The sequence below is a fragment of the Drosophila bipectinata genome, chromosome 3R (genome assembly GCF_030179905.1).
Source record: "Drosophila bipectinata strain 14024-0381.07 chromosome 3R, DbipHiC1v2, whole genome shotgun sequence".
NCBI classification, from domain to species: domain Eukaryota; kingdom Metazoa; phylum Arthropoda; class Insecta; order Diptera; family Drosophilidae; genus Drosophila; species Drosophila bipectinata.
Genome location: NC_091739.1, coordinates 21,055,442 through 21,082,413, shown reverse-complemented (window position 1 = coordinate 21,082,413; position 26,972 = coordinate 21,055,442). Strand labels below are relative to the sequence as shown.

General features: G+C 39.4%; 8 protein-coding genes across 37 annotated transcripts; 1 reads left to right on the top strand and 7 right to left on the bottom strand.

Annotated features, from left to right (window-relative positions):
- Positions 1 to 384: 384 nt before the first annotated feature.
- LOC108121548 (modifier of mdg4-like) lies at positions 385 to 25,927 on the top strand. 28 transcript variants are annotated; one of them, XM_017235716.3, is made up of 7 exons: positions 386 to 522; positions 770 to 1,028; positions 1,095 to 1,234; positions 1,808 to 2,636; positions 12,399 to 12,740; positions 12,799 to 12,892; positions 13,064 to 13,130. In XM_017235716.3, exons 2-7 carry the CDS (start codon positions 815 to 817, stop codon positions 13,113 to 13,115), a joined length of 1,671 nt encoding a protein of 556 aa, XP_017091205.2. In that variant the 5' UTR covers positions 386 to 522; positions 770 to 814; the 3' UTR covers positions 13,116 to 13,130. The 28 variants fall into 28 exon arrangements, 27 of the variants coding, with proteins under 27 accessions (XP_070137263.1, XP_017091205.2, XP_017091208.2 ...); XM_070281162.1 differs by lacking the exons at positions 12,399 to 12,740; positions 12,799 to 12,892; positions 13,064 to 13,130 and adding exons at positions 4,345 to 4,789; positions 5,349 to 5,892 and having other exon boundaries at positions 385 to 522; XM_017235719.3 differs by lacking the exons at positions 12,399 to 12,740; positions 12,799 to 12,892; positions 13,064 to 13,130 and adding exons at positions 19,819 to 19,991; positions 20,046 to 20,387.
- Positions 7,756 to 8,232, bottom strand: pre-mod(mdg4)-U (the record flags this gene model as incomplete). The annotated part of the gene is made up of 1 exon (XM_070281670.1): positions 7,756 to 8,232. A coding segment is annotated over one exon (312 nt), but the record flags the coding sequence as incomplete, so codon positions are not given.
- Positions 8,306 to 9,564, bottom strand: pre-mod(mdg4)-V. Its single transcript, XM_070281163.1, has 2 exons — positions 9,396 to 9,564; positions 8,306 to 9,129 (listed from the first exon to the last, which is right to left on the bottom strand). Exons 1-2 carry the CDS (start codon positions 9,562 to 9,564, stop codon positions 8,609 to 8,611), a joined length of 690 nt encoding a protein of 229 aa, XP_070137264.1. The 3' UTR covers positions 8,306 to 8,608.
- pre-mod(mdg4)-AD lies at positions 9,490 to 10,206 on the bottom strand. The gene is made up of 3 exons (XM_070281668.1): positions 9,854 to 10,206; positions 9,753 to 9,794; positions 9,490 to 9,587 (listed from the first exon to the last, which is right to left on the bottom strand). The coding sequence occupies exons 1-2, from the start codon at positions 10,204 to 10,206 to the stop codon at positions 9,791 to 9,793; spliced, it is 357 nt and encodes a 118-aa protein (XP_070137769.1). The 3' UTR covers positions 9,490 to 9,587; positions 9,753 to 9,790.
- pre-mod(mdg4)-X lies at positions 10,056 to 11,074 on the bottom strand. Its single transcript, XM_017235747.3, has 3 exons — positions 10,799 to 11,074; positions 10,328 to 10,571; positions 10,056 to 10,190 (listed from the first exon to the last, which is right to left on the bottom strand). Exons 1-2 carry the CDS (start codon positions 10,996 to 10,998, stop codon positions 10,382 to 10,384), a joined length of 390 nt encoding a protein of 129 aa, XP_017091236.2. The 5' UTR covers positions 10,999 to 11,074; the 3' UTR covers positions 10,056 to 10,190; positions 10,328 to 10,381.
- Positions 11,148 to 15,316, bottom strand: pre-mod(mdg4)-Y. Of its 3 annotated transcripts, none has more exons than XM_017235745.3 (3): positions 15,183 to 15,316; positions 11,596 to 11,932; positions 11,148 to 11,493 (listed from the first exon to the last, which is right to left on the bottom strand). In XM_017235745.3, exon 3 carries the CDS (start codon positions 11,462 to 11,464, stop codon positions 11,207 to 11,209), a length of 258 nt encoding a protein of 85 aa, XP_017091234.1. In that variant the 5' UTR covers positions 11,465 to 11,493; positions 11,596 to 11,932; positions 15,183 to 15,316; the 3' UTR covers positions 11,148 to 11,206. The 3 variants fall into 3 exon arrangements, with proteins under 3 accessions (XP_017091234.1, XP_070137268.1, XP_070137267.1); XM_070281167.1 differs by having other exon boundaries at positions 11,835 to 11,932; XM_070281166.1 differs by having other exon boundaries at positions 11,148 to 11,932.
- pre-mod(mdg4)-Z lies at positions 15,027 to 15,967 on the bottom strand. The gene is made up of 3 exons (XM_070281667.1): positions 15,907 to 15,967; positions 15,506 to 15,718; positions 15,027 to 15,453 (listed from the first exon to the last, which is right to left on the bottom strand). The coding sequence occupies exons 1-3, from the start codon at positions 15,965 to 15,967 to the stop codon at positions 15,302 to 15,304; spliced, it is 426 nt and encodes a 141-aa protein (XP_070137768.1). The 3' UTR covers positions 15,027 to 15,301.
- On the bottom strand, positions 15,823 to 16,775 carry pre-mod(mdg4)-T (the record flags this gene model as incomplete). Its single annotated transcript, XM_070281168.1, has 2 exons — positions 15,823 to 16,475; positions 16,535 to 16,775. Coding segments are annotated over 2 exons (744 nt in total), but the record flags the coding sequence as incomplete, so codon positions are not given.
- Positions 25,928 to 26,972: the final 1,045 nt, after the last annotated feature.

Below are 26,972 nucleotides of genomic sequence, written 5' to 3'. Positions count from 1 at the left end.
CTCAAGCGATTTTCAGACAAAATTAATTTAACATTTCAAAATTACAACGCGTTTAAAAGGAAACTATAACTTTTAAACAGTTTTAATTTTTATACAACAATAAAAACATCGCTTAAGTGAAAACAATTTCTTATTGAGAGAAGACGGCAAAGTTACGTGTGAAGTTTTTTCCCGTAAATTTGAAGTGTCTTTTTCTTTTAATCCAATATCATAAGATTTTTGAAATAAAGTAATTTAACTTATTTTGCAAAAGCTTTGGAAATAGAAAAATAAATGGCATTTATGTAGTTGCGCCAAATTTAGATCAGTGTGACCTTACTGAGACCAAACAAAAAACGTCAGAAAATAGACACTATTCCGGCAGCACCGCGGTCCCGATATATCGACATTCCCTGGATACACACAATTATTTTAGCTCGTGGAAAAGTCGGACGCATTGCAGCGCGTCTCTGCGCGAGAATATTCTAAGCCTTAAAAGAGCTCTAAATAATTATTTTAACTGAAAAAATATTAAATAAGGAGGTAAGTAATTGCTTTATTTTTCCATTTTCGTTCCAAACAACAAGAAAAAGCAACCAAATCGGCTTTAAATTCACGCACCAACACATACACACACACATGGGTAGTGAAAATTTCCCCGTTTTTTCGGCTGCGTTGCATTTTTGGCTTTTGGTTTTTTTTACTTTGGTTATTGTTTGGTGGTTGTAAACATACTTGTTAAGATTTAAAAAAATGTATTAAGTGTTTTTTGTTCATTCTCTGCCTGCAGCAAACTAACGCATAGATACAGAAAAAGTATTGATTTTCGTCCAAGATGGCGGACGACGAGCAATTCAGTTTGTGCTGGAACAATTTCAACACAAATCTGTCGGCTGGGTTCCACGAGTCGCTATGTCGCGGCGATTTGGTGGACGTTTCCCTTGCGGCGGAGGGGCAAATCGTGAAGGCCCACCGGTTGGTTCTATCGGTGTGCTCGCCCTTCTTCCGCAAAATGTTCACCCAAATGCCCTCAAACACCCACGCCATTGGTAAGTTTCCGCAACTACATACAACCTCCCCAACTAGATTTTTATTGCCCCCCTTTGTTTTTCTAGTATTTTTGAACAACGTCAGCCACTCGGCTCTGAAGGACCTGATCCAGTTTATGTATTGCGGGGAGGTGAACGTAAAGCAGGACGCCCTGCCCGCGTTTATCAGCACCGCGGAATCGCTGCAAATCAAGGGGCTAACGGATGTGAGTATATGTGTAACAAATTTTTAACAAAACAACAACAACTAAGCGTCGTCTTTGGCGCGCTATACATGCACACATCCAAACATACAAACAAACATGCGCGCGTACAGACGCGTCGCTTCGGTATAAGAGCCGATGACTCGACTGTACCTAGAAATTTCTCGCAACCCTAAAACGCCAAGCACTCATACACACAAACGTTCGCTTACAGCACAGCGTTGTGTTTGTATAAGAGCAAAATGACCGACTGTACCAAGCAAGAAAATGAAATGCCTGGCTAATATTTTTGTTTTGATGAAGATTATTTTTGAAATTATTAAAAAATAATATAATTGGATGTTGCTTAGTCGGGAATGTAATCAAGCATACGAAAAAATATTTTTTTTTTTATGATAAATATCAAATTGGAAAATATTACATTCCTTATCTATTTCTTAAATGCTTTTTTGTTATTTTCCCTTCATGCTTTTTGGATGTTTATAGGTTTTTGTTTGTTTTTTTTTTTTATGACTAAAATTTGTTATAAAAAGTTGAGGAAAACTTATTAATAACTTGAAATATTCATTTTTTTAGAATGACCCTGCGCCGCAGCCACCGCATGAGCCCAGCCCCCCGCCAGCAGCACCCCATGTACAACAGCAGCAAGTGGCTACCCAGCGCGTCCAGCGCCAGCAGCCGCGTCCTGCCGCCCGCTACAAGATTGAGACCGTGGACGAGGGATTGGGCGACGACAAGGGCACCACCCAGATAGTCATCCAGACCACGTCAGCACCCCAAGCCACCATTGTACAACAGCAACCGCAGCAGCAGCAGCAAACGACCCAAATCCAGACTCAGCAGCTGCAGACAGGATCCACGACGACGGCCACCCTGGTGACGACAAACAAACGATCCGCCCAGCGCTCCAATCTGGCCCAGAGCAGTAGCGCCGGTGTCAAGCGTACGAAAACGGTAATGGACCCACTGGAATCTGAAACTGGAACTACGGCGACCACCACGACGCAGCAGATAGTGCCGCAGCAAATCACCGTTCAGACCACTGTTGTATCGGCGGCGGAAAAGCTACCTCAATCGCAGGTACGCCAGCAGCAACAGCAGGAGGAAGCTGAATACATTGATCTCCCCATGGAAATACCCACGAAATCTGAACCGGACTACACTGAGGACCACGGTGATGGTGCTGGCGATGCGGAAGGCCCATACGTTGAAGACGATACCTACGGCGACATGCGCTATGACGACAGCTACTTCACCGAAAACGAGGATGCGGGCAACCAGGCGGCGAACACCAGTGGCGGTGCCGTCTCTGCCACCACATCCAAGGCTGTAGTCAAACAGCAGAGCTACAGTGACTCGTCGTTCGTCGAGGGTGGCGCGGATCAGAGCACGACAGAGGCTCAAGGTTGGTTGAATTTCTATCCTAGACTTAGTCGTAAGTACTTAAGTTTACAGATGGAACCCGATGCAAAATTTTCAATTAATTTCAAAAGTTCAGTGGACCTCAAATCAAAATTTTAAGAAACTATGTTTTGCAACCGGTTTTTATCTGTTTCGGGCCGGTTAAGTCTGTTTATATTTGTCTGCAATCAAATGTAAGCAATACTTCTGGCCGTTAGTATTTAACTATTTAAGTTGGCCTGTGTTCTATTTAAACCGCTAAAGAACATCTGGCCGATCGGCTGTCTGAGGCAATTTAATCAAAATATTAGTTAAGAATGCCAAGACAGCCGATCCCGCGATTTACTTGAAAACGTTTGTGAAAAAGGTAAGTAGAGTGTTGATATTTATTTCCACTGGGACTGCTGATACGAGTGAATCTAGAGGAAGGCGCTACTGGAGTCATACGGATTCTGCGAGTTTGGAGGTAATTCTGTAGATGTTGAATATTGTATTTGTTTTTAAAGTTTCAGGTACAGTTTTCAGAACTGGGGTTGCCACCATGTTAAATATATTCAATCGACAGGGGGTTATTAAATGGGTTGGCCACTTGGCTCGTTTAATAATTCCCTGTTGTTTTGATGATTTTGATTTTGGTTTATGGGGTTGGGGTTTAATTATCTGTAATACGAAGATGTTGTTCAGACTTGTTGAAGCAACGTAAAAGCTTGCGAATGCAATTGTCTGGCAACGGCATTAATTGCCGAATCTTTAGTAGGTCGCCTTTTAAAAGTAACTTTTATATACAAGAAATCTATTGTACGTGAATTTAAACCGGCAGTAAATGTGATATAAATGTCCAATAAGTGTTAAAACAACTATTTGATTTTCACAATTTAGGGATCTAAGTATATATTTTTTGATTTTTATAACATTTGAGGGTTTTCTTTACAATCTGTATTCAGTAAGGGACAACTAGATTTTTTATGTGAACCTTGACAGAAGTTTTATAAATACAAATTATGAATCTAGGGATCTAGGTATAGATAAAATATAGATATAGATCATATTATTCCGCTTTAGTAATTTTATTAACTATATTTTTATACAAATTGAAATGGCCAAATAAAAATTTTAAATACAATTCTATATATTTTTTTCTTGAGTATGGTGTTGCCACCTTTTGCCTGAATTATTTGGTAGCCCTGGGTATAAATGCTACCCTGTGTATTAAGAAATGTGGCAACGCCCTTAAAAATTGATAAACCTATGCTGTGTTTGTTACTGCTTTATACAACAAATAATAATATATCGTCTATAACATAAACACCTATTTGTGCTCGTGATAGTGAATTTAATATGGTTAATGAAAGTGAAAGAAAAGTGCGCCAAGATCTTGGGAAACCAATTTTTTGTGCTTGTGTTTGTGAAAAAAAACAAAAAAAGAGTGAAGGCGAATGGCATTTATGTGCTATGTATCCAAAATGGGTAACAATATATAGCATTAGGAGGCTGTTGTAAGTATTTAACAAATTAATGGGTCCTGTGGTCATGATAATGCAAATAAACAGCTTAAAGCCAAAGTCAAAATTACTTGTGTTTTATTTCGTCGAGCCTAACTTAGCGCTTAAGTCGCATGCACTAGAACTAAATACACCTATAGATTCTAAACATACGATGCTTATAATGAAATTGAATTGTTTTCCTTCTTACTTTTTGTATATAATCTGCAGACGATGAGATTAGGTTCATTCGGAGCCAGAAAAAGAACGCCCAATTGGTCTACAGGGACTATATATACAACAAGAAGCTTACCCAGGCGAACGGGCAGACCACCTGGCGTTGTGCTGATGTCCTGAAACTTCGCTGCAAGGCGGTGGTCATCACCAAAAACGGAGAATTCGTCGACGCCCGACGGCAGCACAACCACGAGTCCCATGCAATGCGAATCGGGATGAGGCAACTCTACAAAATCGAGGAGGAGCTGGAGGAATACGTCGAGATCTGCACATCAAACCCAAAAATTTCCCAGTATCTGGGCAGCAGCAACATTAGCATAATGACCGCCAAGGATGGCAAGGAGTGTAAGCTCTTCCTGCCCGCCTCCGAAGCCACAGAAATCGAGATGCAGGCGCTGGTACACGACCAGGACGATGAGGAAGTGGTGGAACAGGTTTTGCGAGGGCGAGATGTGAAATGGAAGACAGAGAACAAGGCGCGTCCCATTCTCAAGCCCAAACCTCATTAGAAGTTTACGCTTAGAACCTAAGATCGGATTAGTAATGAAAATGCAGTGGGTCGATTCAGTTGAGAGAGTGCATTACGAATATTAAAAGATATGTCTAATATCAAGTAAGATCTATAGAAAACAAATTAAATATTAACTTTAATAATTAATATTAATATTATTTACAAATTTAATATTATTGAGAGTATAATTATTAAAAGTACCATGGTTTATATAGTATGATTGAAATGAATAAACATTTTTAATAATGTTTTTAATATTTAGTGTAGAATGATTGTCGAACTAATCGGCCCATCCACTCAAAAATAGTTTAAGCTGCTTTTCTGATTTTTTGTAAACATATTCGCATCTAACTTTCCAATAAAATGAGACAAAATAAGTTCCTGTTCAGGTCTACGTAAGACTCTATACCGTACTAATATAGGTCTAGCTTCCAGTGGCTATATATCGACACATATTAATTACTATATCATTTTAATTCGCAGGTAGCAACCAGCTGGTATTCATCGAAAGTCCCTGGGCGACACCTTGCTTGGTGCTAAATGGATACATGTACAACTGCCACAGTAGGAAGAGCAACAAACAGTATTGGCGCTGCCACAACTACTCCAAAAAGGCCCACGAGTTGCGATGCCGATCTCGGTGTGTTTTGGAGAACGGACGTTTGAAGAGTATAACTGGTGGCCTGCACAACCATCCACCACATTCGGAGAAGATCGAGAAAATAGTGCAGCGGAACAAGTTAGCTGCTGTCAGCACTGGCCGGAAGATGGGCCGGTCTCAGAACCTCTCAGAATTTCCGCAACAGCCGAAAGAGGAGTTCATTGACGAGCCGATGACGGAAGGATCAGCGTTACAACTGACTGAACATGATTTGATGAACGCCTCTCTAATGCTCATACACGATTAGTGTTCCAAACGGGCGAAATAGAGCCATCCACCTGGTCACGGCAGTGCAATGTAGTTACTAAGTAACAGTGATAGGGAGTGCATATCCAAGGAGTTGTACCAATTCGCAATATTTTTCGGTTGCCGCAATATTTTTCAATATTTTCAAATCTTTTAAAGTTCCTTGAGGTTTTCTTTTGAAAACTATACAATAATGAAATTATTATGAATTGAATCGATTATTTAGTATTTGTAAAAAAGAATACATTGAATTTATTTTACTTTATTTTCCAAACAAATTATTTACCTTAGCTGAATTATATACAAATTTTTTCTCCTGGTACCGAACAAGTTTTGAACTCTCAACCTTAACTTTGAATACTATTTAGATACTTGTGATACTTGTGATCACTGCTAAGTACAATAGATATATAAATCTAATAAAGAGCCAATCTAAAAGTAATATACTAATTTAATTAGAATCTCTTACAGGAAAATACACAGACCGTAAGTGTGATATGTATCCATGTCCTATCCTCCTAATTCATAGTTTTTATATAATTTCAGAGCTCATCTACAATGAACGTGGAAACCTTGTTTACTGTGGTCATACCTTCACCTGCCAGACGAGAAACAATGAGAAGTTATTGGGCTTCTGGCGTTGCACCAAGTACAAAAAGTTGCGTTGCACTGCTGCCTTGACCACTCACATAAAAAGGATCACAGCGACCCGAGGATTTCACAATCACGATCCTCCCGAACGCTTAAAGGCTTTCAAGCCAAGAGTTATAAAGGCAAGCGAGCGATTGGATTTTAATAAGAATTAATCAGTAAGTTAATTGAAAATGTGAGAGAATAAAGATTACTTTTAAAATATAAACATATTCCTTTTATTTTATTTTACTTAACCGTTTGGAACTCTTATATTTTGTTTCAAATTTATATTAACTATCGTTTTTTGCATTACAGAAAAAGTATCTTCTTCAGGAAGACCAGGATTGAAGCTGAAGCGCCAGACAGAACCATTAAACCCAAATGTTAAGAAATGTGATACAAGAGAGAAACCTGATTTCAAATCCCTGACTTTCAAGTACATTCGATCTGCGTTAAGTGACCACAAATTTGTATCCTTGGAAGCCCCCCGAAATAAAGGCCGTTGCGTCAACTGCCTGAAGAAAGGATGGGTGGGCCTGAAGAAAGTCAATACCTTATGCGATTCCTGTCCGAGCAAGAACTGGATGTGCGAGTCCTGCTTCGTCGAATTACATCCAATATAACAATAATTAAACATTCTGACTGATTAAAAATAAAAGCATTTTTCTATTCATATGTGTATCTACATTTTCTTAAAGTAATCCATTTTTAAACTTTATTTCCAAATCCATTAACTACTTATTTTTATTGCAGTTACTTACGTCAAAATACTGAAACCAGGTGCAACTACTCGCACTGTGGCAACAATTTTAGGTGGAAGATTAAAGTCTCGACAACGCATAGACGTGGCATCCAACGCCAAGTCTGTGCCAAGGAAAGTCAACCTTAATAACTGCGTGCGAACCTCGTCCAATAATCACAACTTTGTAAATGTCCAAACGCCAAGATTTAAGGGCAAGTGCGTCAATTGTCTCAGAAAAGGATTTTTGGATATAAAGAGGGTCGGCACCTTGTGCGATAAGTGCCCTGGAAAAAACTGGATGTGTGAACAGTGCTTCGAGGAACTACACCCATGAACGAAATAAAAAATATCCTAATTGATTATAAAATATATACAGCTTAATAAATAGTAAGAGAATATATTTTACAAAGTATTATTATTATTTCAAGGCTTCTGTATTATTTTTAAACCCATAAAGCAGTACATTACCATAATCTAGGAAAATTATCCTAAAACTGGAAAGATTTCGGTAACATTGAGTTAAATTAATCCCCACACTACATTTATTTTTTTTGAAAAATTGTATTTTAACCCTGCTTTTAAATCGCATACTTACACAGTATAAAATTTCTAAATTAAAATTTATTATTTATAAAATTATAAAAATATAGCGGTTGTAATGAGTGCATTTTTGAATTAGTGACGAGGTATAATTAATTAAAGGCTTGTACTTTTAAAATCTTTATGAAAATATACAATTTTTTAATTAGAGAGAACACATCCAAAGTTTATAGACTTTCAACGGGAAGATGCTTTTTTTTTAGGACTACTTATTTCCACTTTCGTCCGTGTCCGGCGACGTCCATCCTTCACGATGACCTCGTGATTGTGGGCGGCATGTAGCACTTCCAGTTTATTTTTCCGTGTGGTGCGGATACGAGCCCGACATTTGGTGGTGGAACGCGTGGCACAGATCCACTTGGTGCCCCGTCCATTCTCCATGAACTTAACGAAGCTATGGCCGTCGTAGTTCAGCTTGACGGATTCCCGCTGACCTTTTGTGAAGAAGTACGGAGCTTCAACTGAAAGTAAAAGAATGTTTGTCCCAATGTTTTAGTAAGGTATACAGATACAAATAGAGGATGACCCTTATAATGAATTTTGTTTTGTCTAACCACTTCAGTTGCAATGTTAAAGCCTTAATTTTATTTGATTTACATAAATTAAAATGTTTTTATAGAATGGATTCTAGTTACTAACTTGTCTGTCGCAACAAACACGAGCTTACACTTATGGATACGAATAATTCGGAGACCGATTTAAGGGGGAGGATTGAATATAAAAAAGTCTGATTCAACACGAGTCTAAAAAAATAGAACTTTAAAGTTTCGAATTTTAAATTTAAGGATCTACTTATTTTACTTAAGCGGTATTCTCTTTCTTGTCACAATTAAAATCGTCCCAATTCAATAAAGAAGTACGGCCCTCACTTTCTGCGGCTAACTACTCTCGTGGCCCCTCCCACAATGCCGGTGACATCCGCGACGATCTCCTCGTACTTCAGATGCATGCCCAGTTCGCTGACGTCGATGGTAGCCGGGGATTCGTCTTCTAGCGCGGTGGTCAGCATGGCATCGCTGGTCAGTTGAATCTCTTGTTGCTGTGGCTGTTGGTGTTGATGTTGCTGGTGCTGCTGTTGCTGTTGCTGCTGCCTGGTAGTTGTGGGAGCTACCTTTGAAATAGTCTCTACCGGCGGCACTCGACGCACACGCTTCTTCCGACGCACAATCTCCTCGTGGGTATGAAAGCGATTAAGGGGACAGACCACATCGTTGATGGTGAAAACTCGTGAACGGCATTTTTGGTTCCACCACTGATTGCATCGCCAGAAACGTTTCTCTTCCCCGGAAGACAACTTCAGGGTCTTTTCAAATATGAACGGCTGGCCCCCATAGATGAGTTGCATCCTTCCTCTCGAGGTTGCCGAATAAATGGCAATGCTGCTTTCTGCGAAGAGAGAAAATAAAATGAATTAGTAAAGTAATAGGAATGTAATGGGTCAATACATCTACAATAAAATAGTCAGTTTGATTATTTTTGCCAAGTTAAGGCACACATATATTTTCACTTTTAAATTAAGGTCTAATCCTACTTTCTAGTGTATCGCTTTGGGGGCTCATGGTTGTGAGTTGGGCGGGAGATACAAACTTTATACCTTCCGTTCGGAAGATTCGTAGTGGAGAGTCTGGCGTTGCATGTCCCGTGACTTTTACCTCGCGACCTGCAGTTCCAATAGACGGTGTTTCCATGAGTATTGTTTTTGGCGAAGATGTAGCTTTCGAACAGAATTTGAACTGACTTGCGGGGCCCCTGAATAAACTTAAAGCTGGGTTCGATGTCGAGTAATTTCCCGCGTCCATTATGGAATGACTCGACTATCATTTTTTTTCCAAAAACCAGGGAATCTTAAAAAGATTAAAAATTAAAAAGATATGATTAATACTTTGCTATTGAAAAACAGTTTAAAGAAACTCTCGAATTAAGTACTAAAACCCGCAAATACTTTAGCATTTATTGTATTTAGAGTCCAATTATTTTTATATTTAATTAAGTACATAGGCCACTATTACCTTCTAGGATAAAGGCTGAAGTCTTCAATCAAGTATTTCTAGCTGAAAAATTATCCATTATAAAATTTTAGATGTAAATATGTGGCTCCAAACACACTCACTCAGTAAGAGGCTTCATTTTCTTTTTGATCGGCCGTTTCGCTACACAGCCGGGATTCCTTTCCAGCCGCAATTTCTGAGTATCCACTTTCGAATTTTGAGACATGTACATGGTGAGATGCGTGTGCACGTTGCAGGTGACATGAATGATATCCCCGTTGGGGGAATAACGTGTCACCAAGCGAGCTCGGCACTTGGCCTTGTGGTACATGGAGCACTTCCAGTCGCGGCTCTTTTGACCTTCTCTCAGCTTCTCATTCGGCGTGTAGGTATTTCCTTCGTAGTAAACAAGATCAGTGCCGCGATTGGATCGCACATATTGGGCTAGTTTCGATGTGCCTGCAAAGAAATGCATGTTATTGTAAATATTGGACATAAATGAAGTACATTTAATGTTAAAATGTAATGAATTTGGCGGAACAGTGAAAGGCAAGCGAGGAGTTTGTATTTAGATCACCGTTTATTCCATAATTTACTTTGGAGGTAGCTCTTTCATATAGTAACGTTTTTTGGGTTCGACCCGGGCATGATTATGCTGGCTGGTTCGCATCCGAACTACGCCAGTGCTGTTTATCAGGATGGCCCGGGCACGGCAATGGCTCCGGAAGCTGGCACACTTCAAGTAGCTGCGATTGTTGTGCTGCGATCCAATGACAAAGCGAAAGCCATCGATTATAGTAAATCCACCAACGCGCTTTGCCACGATTCGACTTTTCTTTCCTAAAAAGGAGGATGCACGTTAATAAATGATAGGATGCAGATTCGATAAAAGTAACACACAAACAATTTACATGATATGAAAAATGATTTTGAAGAGCGAGTCCTTAAATAATACTTTTCTTAGGCTAACTATCACCGTTTTTTATTAAAGTTATGATTAGTTTACACAAAAAGCCACCCATTTGCAATATGACACATATGAACACTTAATCAGATTTCACAGTCACCGCATTTCGTTGGTTCTTCTTCTGGATTTGTGAGCCTTTAATGTAGTCACTGGGTGATTGTGGGGTCGGTGGCCAAGCGTGATCCTGCGGGAGTTATTGGTATCAGTAACACAGCGAGCTGGGCAGCGAAGAGTAGTGTTGCTGTTCTTGGAGCACACCCAGTTAAGGCTGAATCTATACTTCCGTTCCAGAGTGTACATGTGACCCTTGTAGATAAGGTTCTGACCACCACGGCGATTAAGCACCAGTTGGTAGCTTCTTCCTGTAATTTTGGTGAGAGATTATTCACAAAGCAATAATACGTATAAAGGATTTAATGATATGTCTTCAGAGGAAGGGCGACCATAACTTTCTTGAATACAAAACAATTTTATTGGGCTTAAGAGAGGTGGAACATGGAATTGGTGTCTAGGGATGATTGTGGAAGCCGCGCAGGGCCGAGATCATGTTGGATTTGGTCACCACGCGGGCGGAGCACTTTGTGTACTTGCAGCGTAGCTTAACGCATTCCCAGTAGCAGGCGTCCTTAATCCTACGGTTGAGGGTGAATGGCTTTCCGTCGATGGTCAGCAGGTTGTTGCCACGATTGCTTCGAGTAAAGCACACATCCATGTGCTGGTAGTTGTGCTTCCTGAAGCTTCCGCTCCTCTTTCTCCTGCCCACCATATGCGTTGTCTTGTAGGCATTCTCCAAATCTACAAATACACGTTCGGGTGGGAGGGATACATATTGATTAGATTAGTTGGAGGATATTGATGCCCAAGCGCCCAACAGGATCCGCCAAATAATATGCGTACATTTTACTGCTTCTGTTGTAGCAACAACACACTTTATTTAAATGGGGTTGACAATTGTTTTGGCTATATCGAAGTTTGTACACAATATTTTGGGAAGGCGTCACTTGTTCTGCTTCGGCGTCTTTTTAAGGCACATTCGCAAGGGTTCTCCTCGCCGGTATAATTGTGGGGCACAGGGGCGGCTTAGCACTAGTTATATTTCACAAGCGGCTATTCTAAATAGAGCATTTTGCAATTACTTGATATTTAGCAAAAATTTCGTTCACTTGCGTTTTTTTTCACAACTGTGGCGACATTGTTGGGTAAGGCTACCAGATCGTTGCAATTTTTGCCAGGGCTGCAGTAGATAGAGATACAAGAGTATCGGAGAAAAGATATATTTATAAACAATATATATAAATATTTGGCAGTTTTTAAAATATAAGATTATATTTTTATTTTTACAACAATATTTTTAAATTGTATCTTAATAACTACAACGATAACTTTTACGCACAGCCCCTTCGTACTGTACCGACATGTTTTAGGCAACCCTGACTCAGCCATTTCACTTCATCCATTTTTTGTCTCGTGGGCGTGCTAAATATTTTCATTTTATTCTGTGATTATGTGATAAATAGTGCAAATATATATTCCAGCTGCCTCTCAAATACATGTTGTTAGTTTTGTTGAATAAATGAACTGAAATAAATCCTCCTATTGAACAGAATGAACTGTGTTTTATTTTGTTTATGTTTATTGTTGCTACTTTGAAGCAGTGATTTTAAAAACGATTTCCTAATGTACATATATTTGTATTGCAGGAAAGGAAAAGGAACTAGACAAGAATGGAAAGGACGCCAAAGAACAGGACACAACGGAAAAATGCAAGGAACCGGCTGGCGCTGAAGTGGGAAACCCAGGGAAGGTGGCTCAGAAAGTAGTGGCTACAAATGTGGATAAGCCTCAAGGTGATGCAGATGCGATTCCCCTGTACGATGGAAGCAAAGTTTATGTCTCCAAGATGGCTTTGGCCAAGGCTTACATCCCAATGCCAGCCATATACACGTCGAGGGTAACGGATCTGGTGATTGGCAAGGAAAACTTGGCCAGGATTGCCCAAGGAAAAGAGTCGCCAGACAAGGACCTGATGCAGGCCATTATAAGTACATATTTGATTGAAATGGCCTTTTCGTAAATATATATAATTGCCTTCTTTTGCAGCTCACGTGTGCAAGGTCTTTGCCATCCGAGGGGATCAGCTGACTCCTTCGGTGATCCAGGAGTTCATCGACCACAAACTAAGGACCCTCAAAACGTTGGTGTCCAAAACGGCACAATAGATTAATGTTATTTTTGTTGCGTTTGAAAACGAAATAAAATCATGGAACGAAATTCTGTTTCAACAATCCTCTCTAGCTAATAACTTTAAATTTCAAGTTGGTAAATCCATTTACTAATCTGCTATTTTGTATATGCTTTGTTCCAGGTGTTATGCAATCCCTAAAAGCACTCTTCCAGGACAAGTCCTCCAGCAATAGTGTGCAATACACCACCACGCAGCGAGGGAGAGTAATGCTCATCTATGCCGGATATCGGTATGTGGTGAACCGCCAGAGCCTCAAGAACGTGTTCTGGCGGTGCTCTCGGTACGTGAAACACAGTTGTCGGGCCACTCTGGTGACCTCTAAGGTTCAGGATGTGGCACTGAGGTTAGCTGGGTCGCCTCACACCCACGACCCAGAAGTGAATTCGATGGATTTCTCCACAGACGTCTTCGACGACTTTCCCGATTTGCAATAATCCCCCACCTTCCCTCTAGCTTAATTAAATAAATCTAAAATTAAATCATATAACCATGTGTGTTAGTTCTGTAGCTAGTGTAGTCATAGCTAGTCTTAATTTAATTTCCCAACTAATCTATCGATATTTTAATTTACAGTGGAGATCAAAATGGAGCCGCCTCCAGCAGATGATAAAGTGGCGATGTCTGCGGTAACTTCTCTTAGTGATGATGAATCCTTTAGAAAACCATATACCTTGCCAAAGATTCTTGACGGTAAGTTCTACAAGGACATTCAGCCGAACCTAAAGACTCCAGGCGCCATCCAGGCCATTTGCACAAGTTGCTGCGTTCTGATTTCGGGAACGACCAAGTCCACTGGAAACTTCCTCAGCCATATCAAGAGACGTCACAAGGAACTGCTGCCTTTGTGCCAACTTTACTGCCAGGCCAAGTCCAATGGCTCTGTGGCTGCCACAAAGAATCCCGTACCTGTCTCAACTTCGCTGACGGCGGCGTCTGTGACAGATCCAGTCCAGGAAACCGTCGCTACGGTGGCTCCTGTGGTCACATACCCAACCGCCCCTGCGACTCATTTGGCCATGCCCATGACTGTGCCCGTTCCGGTCCCGTTTCGCACAATGTCCCTGGCGATGCCATTATCCCTGCCCAACGTACAAACACCGCAGATGATGGCATTAATGCAGCAGTACCAGACCCACGACTCGATGTTCATTAAAAAGGACTAGCTTCTAGAGGACCTACACAATGGTGATGTCTACGAAACAAGCTGGAAATTCATCGTATTTTAGAGTAATAAGACTAGAACAAATAAAATAAGGATTTCAGTCTCAAAACTTTTCAGTAAAAAGTTTAGATACTTTTCGAAAATCCAGCTTGAACCTGAACCTAAGCTAAGTGAAACCTTTTATATGGCCTGATAGATCTAATTATTATAAAATAAATAATAAATGAAAACTGAAGAATTTTTTAAGCTAGTTTATAATTATTAGTTGTATTGCTTAGCATATGTGCTTTATATATCAACCTAACACATTTCCTTTTTCTTCCAGCTCGCCGTCGATACGCCAAAAAGCCAAAGCAGTATGATGGTACCGCAGCTTTTGACCTGGCACCTCATAGACGCCCCAAGCTAATCATAGCCAATAATCAGTTCATCGTACATAGGATATATGGAAAAGACAACTTGATCGGATCCTGGCGCTGCATGTATCATCACAAGGGATGCAAGGCGAGGGCCTCAACCTTTATGGTTGACAACGACGTAAAGTATAGAAGTAGTTGCTCCTCTCATAATCATAAGAACGTAAAGTATAAGATGTCCAGACTTAATATTCCCTGGGCAGCACGTGATTAGCCAAGATTGACTTGGACTAGCAATATTTCTTGGAATAACGAATAGTGGACTGGTCTGGCTAAAATGAATTTTTTATTCTTTAGTGTTGAAGGTTGTTTCCCCATTTTTAATCCATTTTAGTATATGTTAGCCTTAATATATTTATAAAATATAAATTAAAGAATGAAACATAATCAATTCATAAGAAATAAATCAATGTGGTTTGAATTTCGTTGATGTTTTACTGAAAAATAAATATTTGCGAAAACTAATAGGACTTAAGCTCTCTTTTATATTTCTTCTAAGTTAAGCTTCTGCTTTGTCAAGTGCTTTATTTCAAATTCTATATTTGCCTTATTTAATGTACAGGCAAGAAGCATGTAAGCGATCAGTAATGGAACATTATAATGGACACAGCAAACCATACAACCCCTGTCATGAAGTCACAAGTAACGCGAAAATACTTACCCAATCTAACTAGTCTCTGGTCATTCAGTCTAAGTTAGAAATACATTTTTTTGGGGGGCAATTACAAAGTAAGCTTAACCTTAACGAAAGTTCGATGCAAGGGGAATGTCTAAGATCGGTTACAATTGTTCAATTTGGATCTCCGGCTCTAATCTCCAGGTACCATGGATTCGATCAGCGGGTGTTAGGGAGCTAAGTTTCTTGTGAATTAGCATTCCAGCAGCCCTAGCTGCCTCAATCCGCTGATTGTCACCCATGTGGTTGTGCACATCTGCGGAAAGATAAAAATTAATCTTAATGACAATATTATGGAGTTAACGGACCATTGGTAACATAGAGATCATCTCCTATGGTCTTCAAACGGCTCCGACACTTTACGGATCGGTTTTGGACGCACTCCCAGTACAAAATATTATTTTCCTTGCCAAAGAACTTGAGATTGGAGCGGTAAATAAAGTTGTTGATGGTAAGAAGGGTTCCTCCCTTGCGGCTGATCAGAAACAATTGCGGTCCACAATTCCTCACGTGTTGGGTAACTAAAAAACACAAATAATGAGGGTTATTCAGTAGTCAATGAATTTAACCTTAAGAGTAATACATTTATAGATAGTAGTAACAGGTTGGACAACCTACTAGCTAATTTTCTTGAACATTTGATTTATTGACAATTTTTATTTGGAAAAACTTAAATCTGTAGTATGTTTTCTGTAGTTATATTGGAAACCCAAAGGTGTATATTTATATATTTGTAGAAAAATTTGCTGAAGCTCTGGAAATTGATTCATAAAGGTCACTTCTTTTTGTTTTGCAACGCCTTTTGTAGACGTCTTTTGATTTTCTCGCGGAAATCGTTGGGATCCACTTCTTGCTGCGCCTCTACCAGTGGTGGTTCGTCAGGCAATTCTGGAGCCTCCAAAGATGGCTCCACATCGACTTCGTCTATTTCTTGAATCTCAAACACCTCGTGTTCTTCCTCCTCCAACTCCACGTCCTCCTCAAGTTTTGGCGTTTTCTTAAGTAGCTGCTCTACTTTACTATCCTTCATAGATGTGTCCAAAGAAGAAATAGCGCCCGATTCTCCTGGCATGAACTGCGAGGCCAGGCAACTCTTGTCACTAGCCTGCATGAAATGGGCATGCTCGCCGTCATAAGGAAAGACTCGTTTTTGGTCGCACACAACGCGCACTTTGCATTCCTCTCCATGTTCGCGGTAGCAGCATTGGAAAACGGAGTAGTCGGCCTTCCGGAAGGAGAACTTAAACAGGTGTCCGTTGAAAATGAGTTTCACACCTCCTGCAAAGTAAATTGAAAATTATTCATGCTCGCCACAAGCCGCACAAGATTCCACTGACCTTTTGTGGTTGAAGCATACACTGCTGGTTCGCTTGCCGCCTCGTTTTCGGTGGCTGCACGTAGCTTGTCAAGTAGTTTCGGCTTGGGTGTATCATCGACATTGTTGCGCTTTGGACGACCCCGTTTACGTGGTGGATTTACTCCAGAAATTGCTTTTGATGCGGATGTGGCGGCTGTCAAATAAGAATGCAAATGCAACAGGTTAAAAATCGTGTTAAAACCAAGCCTTTCTGGCCAAAATCAAAATAAAACAACTGAAGAGTGTTTTTGCTTGTCAGGCAGATGTTTATTTTTGTAAAATCATAAGAAAAATATGTAAATCTAAAATAAATTGTTGAAAAACACGATTCAAAGAAGAAGACACTGTACTTGCAAATGATGACGATAACGATAACCGATTACGATAGTCGTTAACAGTGCGCTTAACAGCTCTCACCCTCTGTAGTTAGCACGCCATTTTTTTGTTGTTTAATTTTTTGCCGTGTTCGCTTCGCTTTTCTAGAAAACAGTTATTTGTGGCAAACAAAATATTTGTTGAATGTTATTAAATGTTGCAGTGGTTTAATCGTATACTAATAAAGTTAAGGAAAATGTGTTTAACGTGAAAATCAATGTGTAAATTATCCTGTGGCCCTTCTGACTATGTATAAGCGTGCGTCTGTTTTTATGTGCGTGTGTGCATTGGGTGCGCATTTGTGTTGTTGCCTCTACATTTTAGGGAGAACTTCCGCAAAATGTTAGAAATTGGTGTCTAAAAATTAAACAAGAGCAGTTTTAGTCGAGTATTCTCACTATATTGTACCCGGTACTCATTTCTTCCACACACACTCTTTCTTCAAAAGTTATTTTTAATATCACTAACCTTTTCAATGTATATATTTTCGAATAAATTGTTGCTGCATACTTTTGTATGGTTTGATCTAACAGCTGACACAATCCAGTCAGTAACCCCTCTTAAAATCATCCTTAATTTTGTTCATTTCATTAATACTTTTCCAAAATTCTTTCCTATGAGGGGTCTCTATATATGGGTTGGAGATCTGTCCCCTTCTGCTCTAGGAGTACCGGTTATAAAGTGTTTTTTGTTTTAAATTAACAATATATTTGGCACTATATCAAGATGCAAAGTTATTTCCACACTCGGTTCAGGTGAGTTATTCCATTTATTCTATAAATAGTGAAGAGCATTGCTTGATAAAATAGCAAGCCGCTGAAATAAATACATAGCTCCTCAGCACTACCAATCTGTGTGTCTTTCTCTGGGTTAGCTTTAAGACAAATGGTAATTAAAAACCACAAGTTACCTTCCGTATCAGTATGTTCCCATAATTACATTGCCAATGTCCTTATTTGCTTCATAGGTCAGTTTGTTCATGCCATGCCGCGGGGCGTGTGGATCGAGAAGCAGGACTACTATTTCCAGCGCAACCAGAAGCAGGGCGTCAACCTTGTCTTCAACGGATACATGTACAAAAAGGAGGCCTGCTTCCGGGCCACGATCAACTGGGTTTGTTCCGAAGGAAATGGCAAGCGAGTGACCGAAAACAAGTGCTCGGCGAGGGCCATCACAAAGTACGATGGCGGGATAAAGCTCGGCAAGAATGCCCACAACCATCCGCCCCGATTCGTTGGTACAACGGTGCCAGTTAGACTCTTGTCCAAGCAAGAACTATACCCCTATTAAAATTAGAAACAAAAAGTAGTGTAGAAAAGGAACCATGCAATGTTGTTAAGATAAGTTAGCTAATTAATGTATTTATTAAGTTCATCTCTCATAAAACTTGTCAGTCATTCATTTCATCATCAACTCATTCATCTTCAGCTTCTTCAGCCTCTTCAGAGTTATCAGATGAACAGAAAGGAGTGCGACTCAAACGTGATGCTCGGGGCGAGTTCCTGCTGGTCGATGGTGTCAAATTCAAAAAGACACGCGCCCTGTCCTATCGAACCTACTATCACTGTTTAACTGGAAACTGCCCGGCTTTCTATGTCCTCGTGGAGCTGTCTCGTCGTCCGCGTTTAACTAAGCATTTCGACCACGCTCCTCACTGCCTCCGGTGCTAGTAGGATATGTACAACCTCTTATCATAAAAATAGACCAAAATTAAAATGTACAATATATCTAAAATCATAAAATATCCCCCGAGTGTTTTATTTACATGGCAGGCTCATTGCGTGCCATTGGAGAGAATCGAATTGGCTTTCTTTTAACTCAAAACTAATTTTCTCTTTGATTCTATTGTAGTAAAATACGAGTACCAGATCAGTGTGGATGTGGGCGAAGCCACCATGCAGCTGGCTAATGTCTCCGCGGGAACTGATGTAATTGGCAGCAATTCGCCTTTCTTCATCGTCAGCAAGTATGGCACCAAGCAAATAATGCTCAAGCAGCACACCTTCAACCGTCACATCTGCCGAGACGATGTAACCTACTGGCGGTGCAGCCAGGTGAGTAGTCTATAAACCATGATTTTTGACAAGATTCATTTAAATTATTGTTCTTTGGCTTTAAGTTTGCCGTGTTGCGGTGTCGGGCGCGCCTCAAAACCAAGCTGGACACGCTTACCATTCTCAACAGCGAACACAATCACGAGGTCATCTCGAAGGCGCGCAAGTACGGTTCCTTGAAGCGCCAGCGGGCGGAGGCCGAGGCTGCAGCCCGAGCGGAGAGAACCCAGAGTGTAGCCGGAACTGCGGAAGAACACCAAGACGTTGCTCCCACCTTGCAGCCAAACATTAAACTGTAGAGTTAAGCCCTATGTACATTAGAAAGACCCCCTTTTTGACTCAATAAAACTCATGTTAGCTAAGTTTTTAGTTTTTGTCTCTGTTTCTCTAATTAAACAAATCCGAATTTCAATTAAGCAATACTAACCTTATATTCTGTATTTATAATTCGCAGAGATATCGTACTATTCATACATCACCGGATTCCGGGGCAGTCGGAAGCTAAAAATCGGCGAGTTCACTTTCACCAGGAACAAGGCCTCCGGATCAAAGACGTACTGGTCGTGTGCCCGGGCAGGGGCTCACAAGTGCAAGGCTCGAGTGGTGACTGTTCAGGACCACGATGTGACCATAAAGTGTGGCCAGCACAACCATCCCCCCTACTAACATCAGCCATAGAAATGTTGGGAAAATTGTATAGAAGAATTTTAATATTTATTTATTTAGAGAATATAAAGCTTGAAAAAATAAATTGTAATTATTGTGGCATTTGTGAATCCAGACTCAGGAGATAGATTTTAATTAAGGAATCTCTCTAAATGATAACTTCTTTCAGAATTTCTTTCAGAATGCCTCGATGATTTTAATGATATGAAAGGATCCATCAAGCACAGCCTCCTCACATTTATCAAAGGACAACGAGGATGCAAACTTCTGGCGTTTAATGGACACAACTACGTCAGGAACCGTCGCAGTGGCTTGAAGACCTACTGGATTTGTTCTAAGAAGGTAAGCCAGAGAGGAGTATTTTTTTCCTTTTAACCCATAACGTTTTTTCTTCAGGGAAGCACCAAATGCAATGCTCGGGTTGTCACCAATGTGGTGGAGGGTGTCCACAAAATCGTCCTAGAATCCTGCCACCATTCTTGCCTCAATACGGAGCGCAAGAAGAGAATGGGCTCCTCCACTACGCAGGAGAAAGCGCGGACTAAGTCGGGAAATCCAATGCCAACTAGCGTTAAGTCAAAACCCGACGAAGATCTTACTCTAGAGTTGCGAACGCTCAACTTGAGTATGGAGGACTTGCAGCATCTGCAATAAATCGAGACTTAGACTATAGCCATAGATTGCAATATAGGAATAGATTAATTTGTGTAATTATAATAAATACTGTGTCTTGGATAATATTTCGTAATACTTCCACTAATTTTAGGTATTCTGCTCAAGCTATCACTCGTGATTAATTTAAACTAATTCAATACACATTTATTCCATTTGCAGTGACATATGAAGTGATAACCGAACCCGTCGTAAAAACCTATAGCTTGATGAAACGCGCTCGTTTACCAAAGACATCGGAGGAACTGAAATACAACCGCACTGCCTCCGGAAACAGCGTTCTGCATTGCGGCGAGCACCGATACCTTAGGAACTCTGCCTACAAGGATAAGGTCTACTGGAAGTGCAGCAAGTGGCGGAAGCAGTGTCGAGCTCGCGTCATCACACAAGTTATGCCGGATGGAAAATCATGCTATTCTGTTGGTGGAGTGCACAACCATTAATCACTCATAGATAATTTATTTAACATCAAATAACCTGTCGAACGATGCCAGTCAGACTTGATAAGGCTTAAGAATTTATGATAACTAAATATTTAGTTAAACACATGGCTGTTTACATATAGCCACTTAGCAATAACACACATTAAAGGTGGCTCAAGTCAAATTATATTTATGCCAAATAAGAAAAATGTTCTCTTATAGAATAAGATTTAGAATATAGAATTTAGATTTACGTTTAAAATATTCCAGAAATTACCTAGGAAACGAACAGATTAATCAGGTGAGTTTTTTTTGTTCAATATTCAAAATAATTTCTAATCTTAAAAAATATTTTTTATAGAAATGAATCATTTGGTTTATGGATGGCTTGGCTTTTTGTTTATTCATTTAATTTTAAATGACATTTTTATTTTGTTATATTTTTTTGTAATATACTTTATGGCTTTGTTTATCTTCATTGGTGTTTTTATTTTTATTATGCACATTTATATGAGTTTATATTTTATACTAATATTATTTTTAATTTTTATATGCATTTTATTAACATATTTTCAAACTTCAATTCTAGATCTAACTGATGTTGATCCTAGTATCTTGGGTGATTTTGGCAACGAAAGCTTCCTTCCCAAGACCCAAGGAACGGTGCGTCAAAAGATTCGTTCCGGATTGGCAGAAGATCAGAAATGTATGCGAACTCTTGATGATTGGGATCGAATTCGTTATGAGCGGACAGTGACCGGAGATGTTCTTATTTACGACGGACAACGATATGTGCGGCGGGCCAACTACGAAGACAACATTTACTGGGTCTGTGCTAAGAAAAGGTTGAACTGCAAAGTCTATATGATTACCCACAAGACAAAGCCCACTCAAGTAGCCATTTCAGGAGTCCATAATCATGTTTAAAAGAATCCAAGCTTTATCTCCGCATAATCAAACTCTTCATCCAAATACATCAGAATACATCAGTCATTTATCTTTCATCTTACTCAGGTAAGTTATGCGTAGTTCTAGGTTTTATTAAATTAACAATCGATATACATTTGTTCTATTAATGCTTACAGATATTTCTCAACAATTCAAAGAGGTTATAATCTAGGCTACCCGTCACCAAGAAGTCATTTTCCTGCCACGTACATAATTCACCAGAAAAAACCGCTCACAATTTATACAACCATAGATTAATATCTGTTAAAGAACCAATAAACTGACACAAACCCCTTAGGTTCATACTTGAATCCCGTTATTATTTTTAATGTCTAATTAATCCTTATGTTTTAACTGAATCATTTTAAACTAATTAGCAATTGTATTATTTCAGAACTAGCAGTTTTTGGAGTAGGTCAGAGGGGACGGACCGTCCTGTTGCTCCAAAATGAAAAGTTCGTGAAAAATCGCTGCTCTGCCTCTCGCACGTATTGGATTTGCTCAAAAAAAGTAAGTGTTTCAAAGAATATGTTATTCCATTATATAATTTTGATTTTAAGTTGCAAAGTTAAAAACTATATAATGTTGGTGTTATACTCTCTATAAGTTTTGCTTAAAGAAGCACTTATAGAAGAAACACTTAAGTTCAGTAGTAATACAATATTAGCTTGCTTATCAAAAATTGTCCTTATTCATTCTTTCTATTTTAATTAAATAAAATTATATTACTTTGTTTTTACAGGATGTAACAGTGTGTCGAGCCCGTGTAGTCACTGGCTTAGATCGTAAAGGACAGACGCGAATAATCAAAAGTAGCTACGAGCACGACCACAGCAGGAAGTTTCCAAACAACAATGTAAACTTGCTCATTAAAAAGGACAAGAAATATTTAACACTGGATACCTTGGATTAAATTTAAGTGCAATTTACCCAAAGTGCTGCAAACATTTCATTAGTTACTTACTTCTAAATAAATCAATTTTGCTAATCTTAAAGTGCATATCAGTGTCTCATTACATTAGGCCAATGGTGCTGGTGTATGAATTTGTTTAAACCTAATACTAATCTAACATTTTATATCATTTTCAGCCTTTCACATTGACTTTGCCGACTCAAAAAAGAACGGCGGAAAGCTGCTGGTGATCAATGGCTTCCGTTTCTTCCGGAATAAGAAGCGCGGTCATTTGCAATACTGGAAATGTAGAAACTACTATAAAGAGCGCTGCCCCGCCATTGCCATCCACGACGAGTCCACTTTAATTTTGCGATTGTGCCACCAGCACCAGCATACGGAGAGCAATGACATTGAGATAAAGCCATTGCCGGGTGGTTCTTCGGGGGATACCAAGTTGGCCGAAGGCGTAGAGTGGCACGGTCGTGAAGATGAGGCAGAAGATGTAGTAGCAGGTCCCGAGAATGCTCCACAACCAATGCCGCTTCCACGAGAGCCTCCTCCCTTGGTTGAACTCAAAACAAAGCCGGGAAACATGGAATTCTAGCCTTGATAAGATAGTATTAAACCCTAGTGTCTAAGGTTGTAAACTGTGTGTATTAAAAATAAGCAATGCAATTCGTTTTTCTAAATCCCTATTTTCTTTTAATTATTTATTTAATTAAAATTCTTAATTCTTTACTAATACATTCCTTTGACTTTGGTCTGCTTTTAGAAATCGACTACGGATATGGACAGTACCGTGGCAACAATCCTCACATCCAGTTCTCAACCTCAAAGCGCGGAGGTCGACTTTTGTGGCTGGACGGAATGAAGTACTTCCGGAACAATACGAACCGCAGAAACTACTATTGGAGGTGCCATTGGTATTACGTCTCTCGCTGCCCAGTTCTCATCTCCATGAACAAGAACAATTCCAATGATTTCCGGCAGATCCACAACCATTGCCACGTCCGAACGAAGCGAAAGCCGAAGGCATCGCCTTCGAAAGGCTCTCCCAAAATAAAAACTCCTGTTGTCTCTAGTGTTAGGAGTCTGCCACAGAGCATGGCGCATCTGTTTAACTTTTAGCTTAAGACTGGCCATATTCACTAAATTTAAATAAAACATAATCTGACTATAGATAATTACCCGTTTTTGTGCTGTTTTAGTTAGTAGTGCTTGCAAATGTATTTCAAATATCTTTTATCCATTACTAATACTTTTTCTATTTTCGCAATCTTTTTTACAGTGGTTCTGGCTAATGACGAGGTGCCCAATCCGGAGGATGTACTTGTATTCTTTACCCAATCGCTGCGCGGTCGTCCCGCCATTATGGCCAATGGCATTCGTTTCCTTATCATGAGCGAGAACAAGAAAAAGATCCTCTGGCGCTGCAGCTCTATGGCTACCAAGAAGCTTAAGTGCCCCGCCCGTATTACCATGTTGAAGGAAACTCCTCCGAAGTTTATTATCAACAAGGCGGATCACCTGCACGCGGAACTCAAGCGTAATAAGTATAGTTCCAGCAAGGGGCAAACGCTACGTGAGACGCGCCAAATAGCCACCCACAAAATGGACTGTGAGATCGACGGCGCCAGTGGCGTCAACTTTGATCTCCACGAAGAGGAGCTCAATGAACTCACCCACGACGTCTAGGGATCTGATATTTAGCTTTAGGTGTACATTAAAGACACGAACCGTTGATCATTCATTCAAAATAAATTGAAACTAAATTCATTGTTTAGGACTTTTGAATATAAAGGAGTTTTTGTTAAAAGCTTCGAAACTTTATTAATAATTTCTCAATTTTCTTTAAGCAGTAGTTACCCATACCGGAAGATGTCTGAAAAGGGTAGAAAATAACTTAATAAGAATAATCTCTGCCATTTTAATGATATGTATATTTTATATACTATTCATTTACATCTACTAACCATTTATTATTACTTTTGTTCATTACAGATAAATTTGATTATGTGATCAGTCAAAAGGGTCGTGTTCTACTGCGCCATGGCCATTTCTACTATCTCCGCGAGAAGTGCATCAACGATAAAACCTACTGGCGCTGCACCCAGTACACCACCCAAGCCAAATGTCACGGTCGTGTCCACACGCTCCATGGAAAAATCGTACACTCCAGCAGGCACAACCATAATCCTTTAACCAAGAAACGCAAGAATGTTGTCGAGATTGTAAAATTGGAATTTTTGGGGCCAAAATCACAGGTTTCTTAGGAAAATCCTTTATATATTTTCTTATTTGATATTTTTCTAGTTTTAAATTTTTAAATGAATTGTAAACTTGCAGTTCAGGATGGACCTGTATTATATAATTATCATTTATTTTGAACAGTATTTTAGATTTTTTAGTTATGGATATCCAATACATAAAAAAAATGTGAAGAAGGCGAACGATTTTTATGGAAAATAAACAAAAAAAATACACAAGAGTTTTTCGTTTGAAGTTTAAGTATTTTTAATTTGAAATTTATGTATAATATAATCTCTTCACTATGTAATATATAATTGTTTTTCTTTCAGATACTTCTCTAGTGGCTCAATTTACCTGCACCCGCAAAAAAAGACGTAAATTGATCATTGACTCCCATGAGTTTGTAATGGATCGGAAGCTGAAAAATAGCATTAATTGGCGCTGTGCCAGATATAGAAGTGCCAACTGCAAAGTGCGAGTAACTACTCATTTGTTGAAGAGTGGCGAGGAGGTGTACAAAATCAAATATGCGACCCACTCGCATACGTAAAGCAAGGGACCTGGCGAAAAAAATAAATCAAACTTTTAAAGAGTTAATTAAACCAATACAGACCCAAATATAATAAAAGAAAAAAAGCATTTCCGTTGCTATATTATTTTGACAAATTGTAAATGAGGATTTAATATAAAAATAAATATAAATCAAATTGTAGTTACTAGGAAAAGAATGTAAAAATATTTACAAACTTTAGCTGCTATTATAAGGATGCAATCTAATTAAGCGATATCATTTTTTTCTACTTCCAGATGCTATCCGCAAGAAGGGTATCATGATTGTCAGGGGAACAAAAGGTAAACCAAAGCTACTTATGGGAGGCTACGAGTATTTTCGTAACAATGCCCGGGGAACAAAGACTTATTGGCTCTGTGCCCGGAATCGTTATTTACGCTGCGCCGCCCGAATCATCACCTGCTCGGCCACCGGAGAACTGATCATCAAAAACCAGCAGCACAATCATGACGCTGTCGATAAGGCGGATGCCAAACCAAAACCCAGCACCTCAAGTCCCAAATAGTTTAATTAGTGTATACAAAAGTTTATATAGCATTCCATTTTCGGACATTTTTCGTTTTTTTTAATATTAACATCACTGGACATTAAAAAAACGTATATTTTAGTTTCAAAACAAGAAAAGAAAGATAACTTCGGGCGGAGCCGAAGTGATATACTATACCCCAGCGAATAAGATTGGATATTTTTGCCAATATCGCATTTAGTAGGCCGATCCGTTTAAGAATTTTGTTATAAAACCAATTTAATGGAATACAAAACTATAACAAAAAGTCCCAAGCTTCTATCTTTAAAAATACTAATTTTTATATTTGTATGTTTTTATTTTTATCAAATACCTAGTTTTTTTTTCTAATTCTTCAGGTACATGAAAGCTGTAGGATATAGACGACCGATTCTTATGAAACTTGGTAGATAGTAGATTTCATGATGGGATCCCTTAAAAATGGGGATTTCCCCTATAGGGCCCACAGTGATGGCTATATCTTCCCCAATTCTCATCCGATTCTCAAGCGGAGTACCTTAAACGATTACTAGATCGATTTGCCATCATTCTGCATCAAAATCCTGAGACAAAATATTTTTTGGATTTTTTGTCCATTTTTCATGATGGGATCCCTTGAAAATGAGGTTTTCCCCTATAGGGCCCACAGTGGTGGCTATATTTTCCCCAATTCTCATCCGATTCTCAAGCGGAGTACCTTAAACGATTACTAGATCGATTTTCCATCATTCTGCATCAAAATCCTGAGACAAAATATTTTTTGGATTTTTTTCCCATTTTTCATGATGGGATCCCTTGGAAATGGGGTTTTGCCCCATAGGGCCCACAGTGATGGCTATATCTAACCCAATTCTCATCCGATTCTCAAACGGAGTACCTTTAACGATTTCTAGATCGATTTGCCACCATTCTGCATCAAAATCTTGAGACAAAATATTTTTTTTATTTTTTTGTCCAGTTTTCATGATGGGATCCCTTGAAAATGGGGCTTTCCCCTATAGGGTCCACAGTGATGGCTATATCTTCCCCAATTCTCATCCGATTCTCAAGCGGAGTACCT